Consider the following 15,015-nt stretch of genomic DNA (forward strand, 5'->3'; position numbering starts at 1 on the left):
CGCTCTTACACTCTCCTGACTTTTCTCTCCTTTTTGCTGCTGACTGATGCGTCAGACAGGGGGCTGGGTTACGTACTGGCCCAGGAGGTGGGGGGGAGGAGCGGCTGGTGCTGTACATTAGTTGCAAGCTCTCGAAGAGAGAGACTAAGTACAGCACCATAGAAAAGGAGTGTTTGGCCATCAGATGGGCTGTCCTCACCCTTAGATACTATCTGCTGGGCCGGGAATTCACCCTCTGTTCGGACCACGCCCCTCTGCAGTGGCTCCACCGCATGAAGGATACCAACACCGGGTCACCCGTTGGTATCTAGCCTTACAGCCTTTTAAGTTCCAGGTGCTCCACGGGCCGGGTGCACAGATGGTTGTGGCCGACTTTCTCTCCAGGAATGGGGATGGGGCTGCAGCCTACATTCTCACAAAAAGAGAGTTTTTCCCTGGGTTTTCTTCCTCCACAGCACCCTCGACTCGACGGTGTCTTGGACGGACCAAGCTTCCAGCCGCAACCTCCACCGGACGTTGCGTTGGTCAGCGACAACAAGCAGGTAACTCAACAGAGCTGTCGACCTCCCCGGGGTTCCTCCCCATGAGAGGTGACCGCTCTGTCAGTCACCGAACCAGCCTCCCACGCACGGTGAAGCAGATCGTCCCTCTGGTTCCGCTGTCACGGTTCTTGGGCGCTTGGCAAGAGTGCACCAGCCCGTCACGCTGGCTAGAGAGGACAATTCGTCTCGGTTATGCGATCCAGTTCGCCCGGCGCCCAACCAAGTTTTCGGGCATTCTCCACACCTCGGTTCGAGGGGTCCCGTGCTTCGGGACGAGGTGGCCGCCCTTCTGGCAAAAGGTGCGATCAAACACGTCCTTCTAACCGAGATGTCTTCCGGGTTTTACAGCCCGTACTTCATAGTGCCCAAAAAAGGTGGGGGGCTGCACCCCATTCTGGTTCTGCGTCTCCTGAACAAGCACCTACACAAGCTGCCATTCAGGATGCTGACGCAGAAGCGCATCTTGGGCTCAGTTCGTCATCAAGATTGGTTCGTGACAATCGACCTGAATGACGTGTACTTTCACGTCTCCATCCTCCCTCGACACCGACCGTTCCTGCGGTTTGTGTTCGAGGGAAGAGCGTATCAGTACAAGGTGCTGCCCTTCGGTCTGGCCCTGTCTCCTCGGGTTTTTACCAAACTCTTAGAGCAGGGGTATTCAACAAAAATGTAAAGAGGTCCAGTTAGAGAAAATGTGTTAACCCAAAGGTCCGGAAAGTCATAATGTAAATAGTTAGTGTGATATATATTTAACTAGCCTAGTAGTTGTATCAACATCTGCATGTAATCAATACCTGACTGTCATGTCAAATGAATTTAGTACAATTCAAAAACTTTTTGACAATTTTTACTTTATTGTCATGTAACATAGAACTGAACATATATGTATGACTGTAGATATGTATAATGTTCTCTCATTAACTTAATAAAAGCAGGGCTGCATTTTAAAATAAATAAAATGTGAAAATCGTGTATATTCAAATAAAGTGCTTAGCATCAGAAAAATAAAATAAAGGGAGGAAAAGCTTGAATTTGCCCTTTTCTGTTTTACATCGTGACTGAACAGTCTTAACTAATTTTACATATAATAAATCTCAATACATCTTAACAACTGAACAGTTTTAGAGTATCACTTTTCTTCCCCTCTTATTTCCCATACCCCTACTTTTATGCTCAGTGAGAAAATTGAGCTCTAGCTTGACCTGCCAGGATTTTAAACCTGGGCTTGAATGGAGTCAGGGCCATTCTCATACACATGTGGAGGTGCTCATTGGTGAGCCTGGAACGATATTTAGTTTTGATTATATTCATTGTGGAGAAAGATGCCTAGCAGTTGTATGTGGAGCCAAACATGGTCAAGATGTATAGGGCAACTTTCCTCAGACCTGGAAAAGCTGTCTCGGGGACCATTTGGAGCCAGAAAGTGAAGGGGTCAGTTTTTACCAACTGCTCTTTCAGGGCCACATATGCTTGGAGATCAACCAGTTGCATCTGGAGAGGTCCAGCATTTGCCCATTTAAAGTGCTGTATGACTTCCTTTGAGAACCCCCTGACATCTGTGATGAGAAATGGGTTCTGAATGAACATGGTGAGCTGCTGTCCAAACCTGAAGCTGTCAAAACGGTTGCTGAAGTTAACAATCAGCTTATCAATAAAGTCAACAAAAGAAGACACATCTCTCTGTCCCTGAACCTGTTCCTGCACTGCTGGGAAGTGTGCACGGTCTCCCTGCATGTCTTCCTTGAACACCTCAAGTTTCCTCTGAAAGGAGCGGACAGCTGTCATCAGTTCACAAATTGAATCGTCCTTGCCCTGTAGCCTCAAATTCAGTTCATTCAGATGTGAAGTGATATCAACCAAAAAGGCCACATTATCCATCTGTTTCTCATTTTCTAAAAAGAGAGAAAACTGCGTTGCCTTCTGACTTTTAAGCTCTGCCAAAAAAGATGCTACTTCCCTCCTGATGGACCAAAAGCGTGCTAACACCCTGCCTTTGCTGAGCCATCTCACATTGTTGTGCAGCAAAAGATCATCAGAATTGGCATCAACTTCTCTGAGGAATTCCCTAAGCATGCGATGCTGGTAGGAAGAGGATGCCCTCAGAAAATTAATCATTTTCATAATTGTATTCATCACCTCAGCATGCTCATCTGACAGCGAGGCGCAGAGGACAGATTGATGAATAATGCAATGGTAAGCTATTAGCTCAGGATTGTCCTCTTTCAGTCTTGCTACAGCTCCTTTCTCTCTCCCTATCATAGCAGGGGCTCCATCTGTGGTTATTGAAATCAATTGTTTTGGCTCTATTCCTCTCTTATGTAACATCTCCTTAATGGCCAGGTAGATGTCTTCTCCTCTTGTACTGGTCTGAAGGGGAGTGACACCTAACATATCTTCACAGAATGCTCTCTGGTCTTTGTTGAAAAACCTGACATACACTAACAGCTGAGCATTGTCACAAATGTCAGTGGACTCATCCACAGCTAAGCCTACACATGGTGCATTACGCACAGCTTCATCTAGCTGGGTTAGCACATCCTGAGTTAACATCTCACCTTTCTTTGTGGCAGATGATGCTGACATGGGTATTTGCTTTATTTTATTACAAAGTTCTTGTTTTTGTTTTCCCTCAAGTAGTGTTTCAGCTACTGCACTCATGCATTCTTTGACAACCCCTCCATCAGTAAATGGTTTTTTGTTTTGTCCCAAAATCCAAGCAACTCTGAGGGAACACTCATTAGCACGTTGTTGGGCAGTGAATGTGTGACTCAGGATCCTGGTGGACTGGTCATATTGGGCTCTAAGACTACTTATTTTCTGTGATCTCACTTCAGATTTGAGTGGGTATGTTTGTTCAAACCCTTCATGTTTTGTCTCATAATGGCGTTTGAAATTGGCACTTTTAATAAGTGCAACGGTTTCTGAACATATGAGACACACTGGTTTAGTGCTCCCAGTAGGAAGTATGAACAGAAATGAGTCTGTCCATTCAGGATTAAATGCTCTATTTTCGCTGTCCACTTTTCTTTTTTTGGAGAGCGCCATTTGTACCATATTTTTCTCTCCCTTCCTCCGTCTCGCTTGTCTGTTTCTCTCTCTCTCCTTCTCACTCGCCTGTGTCTCTCTCCCTTCCTCCGTCTCACTCGTCTGTTTCTCCCTCTTTCTCCGTGTCACTCGTCGTTTTTGTCAACTTTCTTTAGCGCAGTCGTTTGTATCTCTCCCTTTGTTTTCTACATGGATCGTTAACTTTCTTTTTCTTTCTACCGTCTTTTTTTATGTGTAACTTGCCTCTAACCCTCTCATGTGTCTGCACTGTAGAGTCGCAATGTTCACAGCCTGGAATGCAAAGACTTGATTGGTTGAGTGGTATTACGCGGAGTGGCTTAACTCGCATGCAATTGGTCTATGCATTTCCACTACCGCTACCATAAAGACTTCAAAAGCTGCACCGGTTGAAACAGAAGCTCCCCGTCTGTTTTTAAAATGACAACTTTTTCTTTTGGCTGTAGGTCTGGGTCCGTATGAGACGGCTTCGGGGTCCGGAACCGGACCGCGGTCCGCCTGTTAGTGACCTGTGTCTTAGAGGCTGCCTTAGTGCCCCTCAGGGAGCAAGGCATGCGGATACTCAACTCTCGATGACTGGCTTATCTTGGCACACTCGCGAGATTTGTTGTGTACGCACAGGGACCTCGTGCTCTGGCACCTAGACCATCTGGGCCTATGGGTCAACCGAGAGAAGAGCAAGCTCTCCCCAGTGCAGAGCTCCTCTTATCTCAGTATGGAACTAGACTCTGTCCGTATGTCAGTGCGTCTCACCAACAACCGTGCGCAGTCAGTGCTGAACTGTCTGAAACTTGTCAGGCGGACTCCAGCGGTCCCGCTGAAACATTTTCAGAGGCTCCTGGGGCACATGGTATCCTCATCAGGGGTAATTCCTCTCGGGTTGATGCACATGCGGCTGCTTCAGCACTGGCTTCAGAGTCTTGTTCCCTGGACGGCGTGGCACACCGGCACTAGGCGTATTACGGTAATGCCTCAGTGCCTTCGCACCCTCAACACCTGGTCAAATCTGACCTTCTTCCAAGTGGAACCCCCGCTTGGGCAGGTTTCGAGGTGCATCGTGGTCACGACAGATGCCTCCCTGCAGGAGTGGGGTGCCGTGTGCAACGGGCAGGCAGTATCGGGGCAGTGGACGGGTCCCCGGCTGCGGTGGCACATCAACTGCCTGGAGTTGCTGGCTGTCCTTTTGGCACTAAGGAGGCTCCGGCCCCTCTTGCAGGACAAACACATGCTGGTCTGGTTGGACAGCACGGCTGCTGTGGCGTACATCAATCACCAAGGCGGCATATGCTCACGGCAAATGTCACAACTCGCCCAACGCCTCCTCCTCTGGAGTCAGCAGGTGATCAAGTCCCTGCGAGCCACTTTCATCCCGGGCGACCTGAATCAGACAGCTGATGCACTCTCTCATCAGGGGATGCCCGGCAGAGAATGGCGACTCCATCCCCGTGCTGTCCGGCTCATATGGGAGCGGTTCGGCCAGGCGCAGGTGGACCTGTTTGCCTCCCCTGACTCCACCCATTGCCTGCTTTGGTACTCCCTGACCGAGGGACCCCTCGGCACGGATGCCTTAGCACAGCTGGCCACGGGACAAGCGGAACTACGCCTTTCCCCCAGTGAGCTCACAGGTCCTGAACCAGTGCAAGGTCAGGGAAGAGGGACATCAAGTACTGATAGTAGTGCCTTACTGGCCTAACCAGACTTGGTGGCTCTGACGACAGTTCCCCCCTGGCCGATTCCCCTGATGAAAGACCTTTTGTCGCAGGGGAAGGGCACGGTGTGGCACCCCAAACCAGGCCTCTGGAATCTCCATGTCTGGCCCCTGGACGGGACTAGGAGACCTTGAGTGGCTTGCCGCCGGCAGTCAGAAAGACCGTCCTGCAGGCTAGAGCCGCCGCCACTAGGCGTCTATACGCTTATAAGTGGCATCTCTTCTCATCCTGGTGTTCTTCCCACGGGGAGAACCCACGGAATTGCTCGATCGGGTCAGCGTTGGCCTTCCTAGAAGAGAGACTCGAGAGTAACCTCTCCCCATCCACGTTGAAAGTGTATGTAGCCGCTATTGCCGCTCAGCACGATCTCGTGAAGTGTAAGTCTCTTGGCCAACATGACCTGGTCACCAGGTTCCTTAGGGGCGTGAGAAGGGTGAATCCACCTCGACCACGCTCCGTACCCTCTTGGGACCTTACAAGGCCTTGGTACGGCCCCTTTTGAGCCCATCAGAGACACCAGTCTTCCTCATCTGACAATGAAGACAGCACTCTTGATGGCACTCGCTTCTATCAAGAGGGTGGGGGACCTCCAGGCATTCTCCGTGTCCCATGGGTGCCTAGAATTCGGGCCCGGTAGGTCTCACATTATCCTGAGACCCAGGCCCGGTTACGTGCCCAAGGTTCCCACCACTCCCTTCCCGGGACCAGGTGGTGAACCTGTAGGCGCTCCCCTCTGGGGAGGAAGACCCAACCTCCAACGTGTTGTGTCCAGTACGCACACTGCGCCTCTACTTGGACCGCACGCAGAGCCTTAGAAGCTCTGAGCAGCTCTTTGTCTGTTATGGGGGACAGCACCAGAGACTGTTTGTCTCCAAACAGAGATTGGCGCACTGGATTGTGGATGCCATTGCTTTGGCATACCAGTCCCAAGATCGCCTGTGCCCGCTTGCAGTGAGAGTTCACTCCACTCAGGGTGTGGCCTCCTCGTGGACACTGGCTCAGGGCGCCTCTCTGGCAGACATATGTAGTGCTGCGGGTTGGGCTACGCCCAGTACCCCCATTCGGGCTGACACAAATTCTCACATGTTGTTCTCACCACTGGTGAGACCATGTTGGTGTCTCGACATGTAACCTCCCCTTGTGGTAGGATGTGGCCTCCATAACACACTCTTCAACGACGAGAGCAGTGTTTCCCTAGTGTTCTTATGGCCCCGGACGGCGTCTCGCTACTAGAGACGAACGCCACCGCCCGTGATGGCGTAGGTACAAGCTTCTCAGTATGCTACTAGTGCTGATCCCACTGGAAGATTACGTCTCGCAGTAGCGCTCACTTGTGACTCGCTAGTCCAGTCAGTGTCGCTCCGCTTGAGGTCGTGATATGGCTGCCATGGCATGTAAAGATAGGTCCCCAGTCTGTCTCTCAACACAACATCGAGAGACCGACTGAAGGGGAACGTCTCGGTTATGACCGTAACCTCCGTTCCCTGATGGAGGGAACGAGACTGTAACAAAGCTCAATGTAGGGAAGGAAGGAGGCTGGAACCGGCGAACATTTAAACAATAGACTTTAATCAAAAATAAACAAACAATAACACGGAAGTAAAAGGCCGGCAGCCACCTCACGGTCGACTGCCGGCCACACAAACATAAATAAAACTTAACATTTCCGGGCCCGGTCCTCTCTCGTCGGCAGTCCCGTCGCTCGTCCTCTTATGCTCCCTAGCTCCCCGTGAGGCATGCGGGACCGGTGCGCGTACAGCTGATACTCATTATCACTCACGCCACCGGCCCCGCCTTCCTGCCCCACGGCTCTCGTCCCGCCTTCCTCGCTACAGAAACATTGTGTCTTCATGCCACAACGCTTTGCCGACCCGCTGCAGCGACCGGAAGATACCTCTCAGGTTCCTCAGCCCAAAAGATGAGTGAATGGCCACAACCATCTCCCTTTTATACCCGTATGCACGGGGCGGGGACTGGCGTGTGTGTGCCATTCGCCAAAGCCCATTGGCATTTTAAAATTCCTTGCGGAGATGATAGGTTCTCAAGATCCAACCCCAGTCTGTCTCTTAACACAACGTCTCGTTCCCTCCATCAGGGAACGGAGATTACAGTCGTAACCGAGACGTTATAATTTGAAAAACCTTTACTCACCAAGATTAAGATACATGTTTTTGTGGAGGAAAACTATTGAATCCACTGTAGATGGTGCGTCCATCAGCACTGAACACCCTTTCACTGCTGCTGCTACACACTTCTCAGTCATCGTTTGTTTCACCTTTGCAGGGATGGGTTTTGATGCTGTAACAAACGATTTGATTGTAGGTTGATCCTGGGCACTGGCAGGTGTTGAACAGCTTCGATCAACGTGCCTTATCAGCGACAAATTCCCTGTCGTTTTGCTGTCATACTTTAACAGAATGTCGCATTTTTTGCATCTCACATATCCCACTGGCTCATTATTCTCATTATGCACATGGTCAAAACTTTTCCACACCTCAGACTTTGCTTTAGTTGCTGGTGCAACCAAAACGTAATCGCCAGAGGCAAACCTCCATTTCACCTCCTCAGCATCCATTTTCGCATCTTTGTCGCGCTAATTGAAATGCATCACATGGCCGCTCATTTACAGCGCAAGCCGGAGCACAAGCCTGAGCCCGGCCCGAGCCTGTGTAAAATGATAGAAATTAAGCCCGGGTCCCGTCGGGTTCGGACAAAGATCTTCAGCTCTAGTTTGTATGAGTGTTGATGTCAGGAAAACTTTAGGTTTAATTTGGCACAGGATCTTAGCGTTGTGAAGCAGATGACTCAAATCAGTCATCTACGACATTTAGGATTATTTATCATCTTTTTACAGCTTGACACCATCACAAAAAGTAACCTGCTCAAAGAGGAAAGATAATTAACTTAATGAAATTCAAGAGTCAAACTAAAGCAAACATAAATGCTTCATCAATGGTTTTGTTTGGAAGGAGAAAAAAATCTTCGGACTCGGTTGAGACTGACTAGAACGTGTGGCAAGTCCACTTAGAAAGTCCGAGTGCAGATACCAATGAGTCCAAGACAAGTCTGAGACTACAGAAAAACATCTTGGGGCGGTTTCCCAGACAGGGATTAGTTTAAACCAGGACTAGGTTTTAGTTAAATTAGGATACTGAAGCCGTTTTTTTTAACATACTTCACAAAAAAACATTACTGTGTTCATCTTGAGACAAATCAATCACACGGATACATTTGAAGATATGTCAGTGTTTTCGATTGATACAACTCTAAAATACTGTGCCAAATTAAACCTAAAGTTTTCCTGACATCAACACTCATCATAGTCTGGGATTAGGCTGAAGCCCTGTCTGGAACACCAGCCCCTCCAGTCCACTCAAGTACTACAGCTCTGGTTCAGTGTTTGTTCATTCTTCAAAATAACTTGTTAAAAAAGAAAACTCATACAGGTTTAAAATGATATTGGGATGAATAAATGACAGTTCTATGATTCCTCTAAAGACAAATAAGTATCTCTCTTGTCTGTAAAGTGAATGATGTATTGTGTGTGTGTGTGTAGATGAGGTGCGCGTGAGGATGCGTGAGCGTCTGCTGTGGGACGAGCCGCTGCAGTTCTCCTAGCTGATGGAGGCCGAGTCATTCACCTCCTCCCTTCAGACGGGAAGTCCTGCGGCGGGCGCGGGCATGACCCTCGAGCAAAAGACCACCTTTGCCTTCTTCATCTTCCTCTTTGTCTTCATCTGTATGCTGATCGTGCGCTGCTTCTGCATTCTGCTGGACCCGTACCGCAGCATGCCCACCTCCACGTGGGCCGACGGTCTGGATGGTCTGGAGAAGGGACAGCTTGACTACACGCTGGCGTAGACACGCACGCAACACGCTGTTACTTGTGTATGTCCAACACAAACACATGACAGCAGAATCTGATAAATCTGCATATGAACATCTCGACCTAACACACACATAGAATAAGAATATAAGTGATCAATCAATCCTCTGTTGTTATCATATAGCATCAAGATTGATATAATGAACTCAACTTTATTTATATAGCGCTTTTTACAATTTTCATTGTTACAAAGCAGCTGTACATGAGACTTATTGACTATAAGCAAAACAATTAAAGTTGTACCTGCAAAAACAAGAAAAAGGTGAAAACACAGAAGACAGACATACAAAACACTCCACACACGCACACGTACTAACACACAGACACACAGACACACACACACACAGACGCGCAGATGATGAATGAATTCAAGCGAGTCTAGATTTCTTGTACAGAGACCCCAGATAATTATATACAGTATATATTTCTAATTTTAGTGTAACAGTATACTCATCAATCTGATACAATAAACAAAATAAACAAAATAAATCAAACGATGTTGTATTTCTGTATCTTTCAAATCAGTCATCTCACATCTTGCCTATAATTTATAAAAACACAATTTCACTCTTTGGTTTACAAGGTAGTGATGATGGGCGTTTTCGAAACATGCTTCATGAAGCTTCGAAACTTTTACGAATCTTTTGTTTCGAATCAGTGCTTCGGAGCGCTTACCAAACTGGCCAAGTCACGTGATTTTAGCATACGAGCCTTGTAAACTGCGACATTTCGCCACTAGGGGGTGTTGATTTGAGTTGATTAGTGAACTTTTTTATTGCATGAAATGAACATATAATACACGAATGACATAAAATAATAATAATAATATAAAAATAACAATGGTACAAAATCAAACAAACAAATACGCAGTAGAAATTACAAGTATAATAAATCAGGTTTAATTTCAATATAATATTTATTATTATTCCAAGTTTTGTATAAATCTTAGCTTAGCTTTGGCATTCAGTGGTCTAGACATACTCTGAAAAGTGGAAAATAATGATTTTATATTGGCAACAAACGCATTGTAGTTGGGTTTACAGTGCATTGCCCTGGCTTTATGAATATGACATTTTCCCATAAGACAAATCAAAATGAACGTACAATAAAAATTCACATCATCTGAAAAAAATCTGATACAAAACCCATATTTTCAGTGAACTGTACCAATTTGTTAAAACAACTAAAGCATGGATATATCAAGGAAAAAGAGCAGGGACACTGAAAAAAGAAATGTAAAACTGATTCCTCATCACTTTTACAAGAGCATAAGGAAGAAAAACTTTCAGAAAATCTGTTTAAATATGTATTACAAGAGTAAAAGATTGTAAGGAGATGTCCACATACCTATTACTCATGTTAGAATTAGGAAACCGACTACTCCATTTTGAGTGTGCTAAGGATAAAATAACTTGATCTGATAGAAGGGCCTTTCTAATAAAAAAATATTACATTTTTTTGTCTAGAATATATGCACCATTCATTTTACTATTACAAATAATACAAGTGTGTTATGGGGAAAATTATGTTTGAAGGTAATTTTCCAAGATTCAAGAGCTTGTGTGTGAAAATTAGATAATTTAATTGGAGGTTTGCTGCATTTAAAATCACAGGACAATAACATTTTAAGGTCTAATTTGGGATCCAAAACCAGTGCAAGTCACTATTAGAGATACACGTTCTACTTTATTTTTCCAAATGAAACGGAACAGCAAAGAGTTAGCAAATTGAATGATCTTTTTTATCAACAAATAAAGAGAGAGCAGGGTATACTAATCACTGATATGCCCGAACATGCCTTTAGTTAATAAAAGTCTTGAATCAATTGTCAGGTCTCTTTGGAGCCAGCAATGTAGAATCTTCTTTGTTTTATCTCATTTTAGCTGGAGATTTTGCTGAAGGTGTTCAGAGATTGATTTGCATATAAATGTCCATCCCAAGATATCTAACACATCGTTTCACACTAATACCAGAAACTGAGGTTTTTCTGAATCATGTACAAATAAAATGTCACTTTTCTTGGGATTTCCTACAAGCCCAGAGGCCCTGGAAGAAAGATCAACTCAAAGCAACTGAAATATGTGATTCATCTCTTAGAAACAAACATGTATGGTCAGCTAAATGACTGATTATTAAAGTCTTTTCACAGATATTTGAACCTTTAACAGGAGGGTTTTTATGTGTAAGGTAAGAAATTCTGCAGCCATAGAAGAAAAAGAAAGGGGGAGATAGGACATCCCTGACGAATACCATGAGCAACAGTGAAGGGGAGAAGTGCCAGAGACCAAAGAGACACAGCCATTAATACCATTATACCAGGTTACACGTCATTTTTATAAAAGAATTGCCAAAACCAAATTTAGCCAGAGCTTCCAAAATAAAGGAGTGCTCAATTGACTGCGTGGAAGGCTTTATAAAGGTCAATCAACAAAACAGCATCTTGCTTATTACAGTAATCAATTCAGGATAGTCTAGAATATCTCAGAAATATGTCTATGTATATAAAATGTTACTATGCACAGTAGATTTATAAAACAGAAAGGAATAATTATGGTTGTAGTTATCAGCTCAGGATGATAAATTAATTGAAATGAAATCTAGCCAAATTGTGCTATAAACATAAAAAAAGACTGAGTAGGCAAAAAACGATGGCTTTTAGATACATAATACATATATTAATAATATATCTAAGATAAGTGGCAGTGGAGTTTTTGAGGTGTATGATGATTTATGATCAGCAAATCGGTCATCATAGCACCTCATGTTGAAACACATGCCCTGATTTATTGGATGGATGGGCATATAATCTGATAGAGATTATATTCATAAAGTATGTATGTGCTTTACCACTCATCCTTTGGACATCAGACAAATGTGCAAAGAATACATTTTGATGTAATTAAAGAAATGTTTTGTTGCTATTTCACCAGCAAATTAAAATGTCCCATGTTTTACTCTCCCTCAAGGCATCCTGACTGAATATGACTTTCTTCTTGATGAATAATGCAGTCGGAGTTATAATACCACATATTATTTTACTTCCATCCCTTGAATGCGCGTGAACCAGAGGCTTGTTTTTCCGGCAGATGACGCAGGTAAATTCCGGTAGTATTATAACTTCGACTGCGTTATTCTTCAAGAAGAAAGTCATATTCAGTCAGGATGCCTTGAGGGGACATGGGAAACTTTTGATTTGCTGGTGAAATATCCCTTTAAATCCTCAAGTCCCAAAAACAGCATGATATAAAAATACACTATAAATAAATACTATAAATATCAACATTGTCCTTTTCCAGATTTATAACACTACCTTTACTTTACCTGCTTGTTTGTCTACACAGCTTTAAGTGTAGGCCTAAAAACACAAAATGCAGCCACTTATATTTAATGAAACATATGGATTTATAATTTCTTTTAAAACCTTACATTTTTAAGAAAACGTTAGCAATTGTTTTGTATAATCATTCTGACGTGAATTTGGCCTGAGCTCTCGATGCTTGTACAACCTTTTCACCAGTAGGTGGCCCCAGCACGCGCTGTTTCGAACGCTTCGAAAACCTGAATCATTTTGCGAAGCAATTGATTCAATTGATTCAATTGATTCGATGCTTCGTTTCCCCATCACTCGTTTAAAGAAAAACTTGAAAGAGTAAGAAAGTTCAGGCTCGAATGGAGAAGATGATTAAGAATAACATAAAAGTAAATCCAACAGTTAGACCGCAAACAAACACGTCAAGACAAAGAAACTAACAATGAACTTATGCTTATGAACGAACACAAACTGAACAAACAAACCTGGGCAAACAAATGACAGAAAGCGATGACACGGGAAACGTGATAAGAGAAACAAAGGCAGTACATACAAACTAAAAGTCAATGAATGCATTTTAAATAAGAGTCCTTTTAATACAGTTATCCACAGTTGCTTTGGAGCATTTTTGGAGCAATCATCTTTAGTATTTGAATATTAAATATTTCCGTTCTTAAAACAATTCGTACAAACACCACAGTCATCATAGATCTGTACATCAAAATCTTAATTTCACCTCTCATAAGTAAATATTCAATATTGTACAATCCTGTGTATGCCCTAAACATGCTTGACAACAACAGGCATATATTTTTGGATAAAGCATCTGTACAGTGCCTATAAGCACTTGATAATGGAAGAAACAGCAGACAAATATACAGAATCAATTGCATAAATGTACCAAAACATGAACAGTTTGTTTATAAGAATGAGAAATTGCTTTTATGATGTGCACAAGCGACTGGATGATGTTGAGGTTGAACAAGTCATTTTGAAGATTTTATTTGGGATCTGAAAAATGCATCAAAGTGACCGAGGAGAAACTTGAAGGAGTTCACATCTGTTCTGACCTCTTATTGACTAATTCTTCTTCATTCAAACCATCCTTTTAAAACTCTTCCGTTGTGTTTCTTTACGAAATGTTAGTTTTAATGTAACATTTAGACCTTTAGATCAAATGATTTGTAAGATCAAGAATTCAAACTTGTCAGGCAGTTTTACACTGGAATATGCACAGTTTAAAGCCCATGGGGGTAGTCGTGTTGCCATTAGGCAGGCCTAATGGTTAGAGAGTGGGACTCGTGACCAGAAGGTTGCCGGTTGGATTCTCAGGGCCGGCGGGTAACGACTGATGTGCCCTTGAGCAAGTCACCTGACCCCTACTGGCTCCCCGGGCGCTGCAGTCATAGCTGCCCACTGCTCCGGGTGTACGTGTGGTCACCACTTCCTGTGCGTGTGTTCACTACTCTCTGGATGGGTTAAATGCTGAGGTCACATTTCGGGTATGGGTCACCATATCTAACTAATAGGTCACTTTCACTTCATAATTCCCCCAGAATGGCTGTAAATGAAATTAGTCAATAAAACGCATTCAAATGTTTTCTTTTGTTTGTTGAGTTTTCAAAGTAAATGTCATATTTATGTATAACATATCTGTGTTAAATAACTATAGATAGGCCGACAAAAGAAGACAAACAACAGTTCTGTGAAAGGTATTTTTTCTGTGGAGAAATGGTAAACATGAAGAGTGAGCAGTGTTAAGTGCGATGTTGTTTGTAGAGCTGGTTCGGGCACATATTCTACTTCTGTTTGGCAACATCTTAACACTGAAGCAAGAACAAACAGCAGCGATTACGTTCAATCTCTTTGTTATTAGTGTGAAATTGGTTTGTCACTCTAATAATGACGTCAGGTGTCACCTGCTCATCGAGGTGTTCAGCATTTACAGGATTCTCTCGCTACAATGATAGCTGGTGGTCTCACAGAGTTTAAAAGAGCTTCAATGTGTCAAAGAAGTTTTACTGATTCATTAAACCATTTGCATGTCAATGTAAAGTTTAACAGCGGCCTCATAAATTCCACTCCACCGCTGGTCAGAGCTCACAGAGAACTTTAACACACGTGTGTGTGTGTTTGTGTCAGGGTTTAGGCTCTCTGTACACTGCTGAAATCAAGTTTTTTTCTTTGTATATACAGTACAAATAAAGTTGCCCTGATAAGAATATATGAACTGACATTGAAGTCAGTGAGGTAACATTCATCTGTCTCATGATGTGTTTCTGTCATGCTGATGCTTGTTTCTGCATTAAAGTCCTGAAATGATCTCATCATGTAACTGTACCTTCAGATTATCTTGTGACAGTGATGCTACAGTGTTCTCATAGATATCAGCCATAACACGATCTGTCTGCATGCCTTGTGTCAGACATTCCCTTTAAAAACGAGAAAACACGATGAAATGAATTCTTTATGTTGACGTGGTTTTTGGGTCAAATGAGAATGAGA

General features: G+C 43.9%; 2 protein-coding genes across 2 annotated transcripts; one reads left to right on the plus strand and one right to left on the minus strand.

Moving 5' to 3' along the window:
* Nucleotides 1-1,868: 1,868 nt before the first annotated feature.
* LOC130546370 (general transcription factor II-I repeat domain-containing protein 2-like) lies at nt 1,869-3,125 on the minus strand. Its single transcript, XM_057321584.1, has one exon. The coding sequence runs from the start codon at nt 3,123-3,125 to the stop codon at nt 1,869-1,871; it is 1,257 nt and encodes a 418-aa protein (XP_057177567.1).
* A 4,791-nt stretch (nt 3,126-7,916) lies between these two features.
* LOC130546372 (cortexin-3) lies at nt 7,917-9,175 on the plus strand. The gene is given in 2 exon segments (XM_057321585.1): nt 7,917-7,983; nt 8,871-9,175. Coding segments are annotated over 2 exon segments (372 nt in total).
* The last annotated feature ends 5,840 nt before the right edge of the window (nt 9,176-15,015 follow it).

This window comes from Triplophysa rosa, linkage group LG22 (assembly GCF_024868665.1).
Source record: "Triplophysa rosa linkage group LG22, Trosa_1v2, whole genome shotgun sequence".
Classification (NCBI taxonomy): Eukaryota; Metazoa; Chordata; class Actinopteri; order Cypriniformes; family Nemacheilidae; genus Triplophysa; species Triplophysa rosa.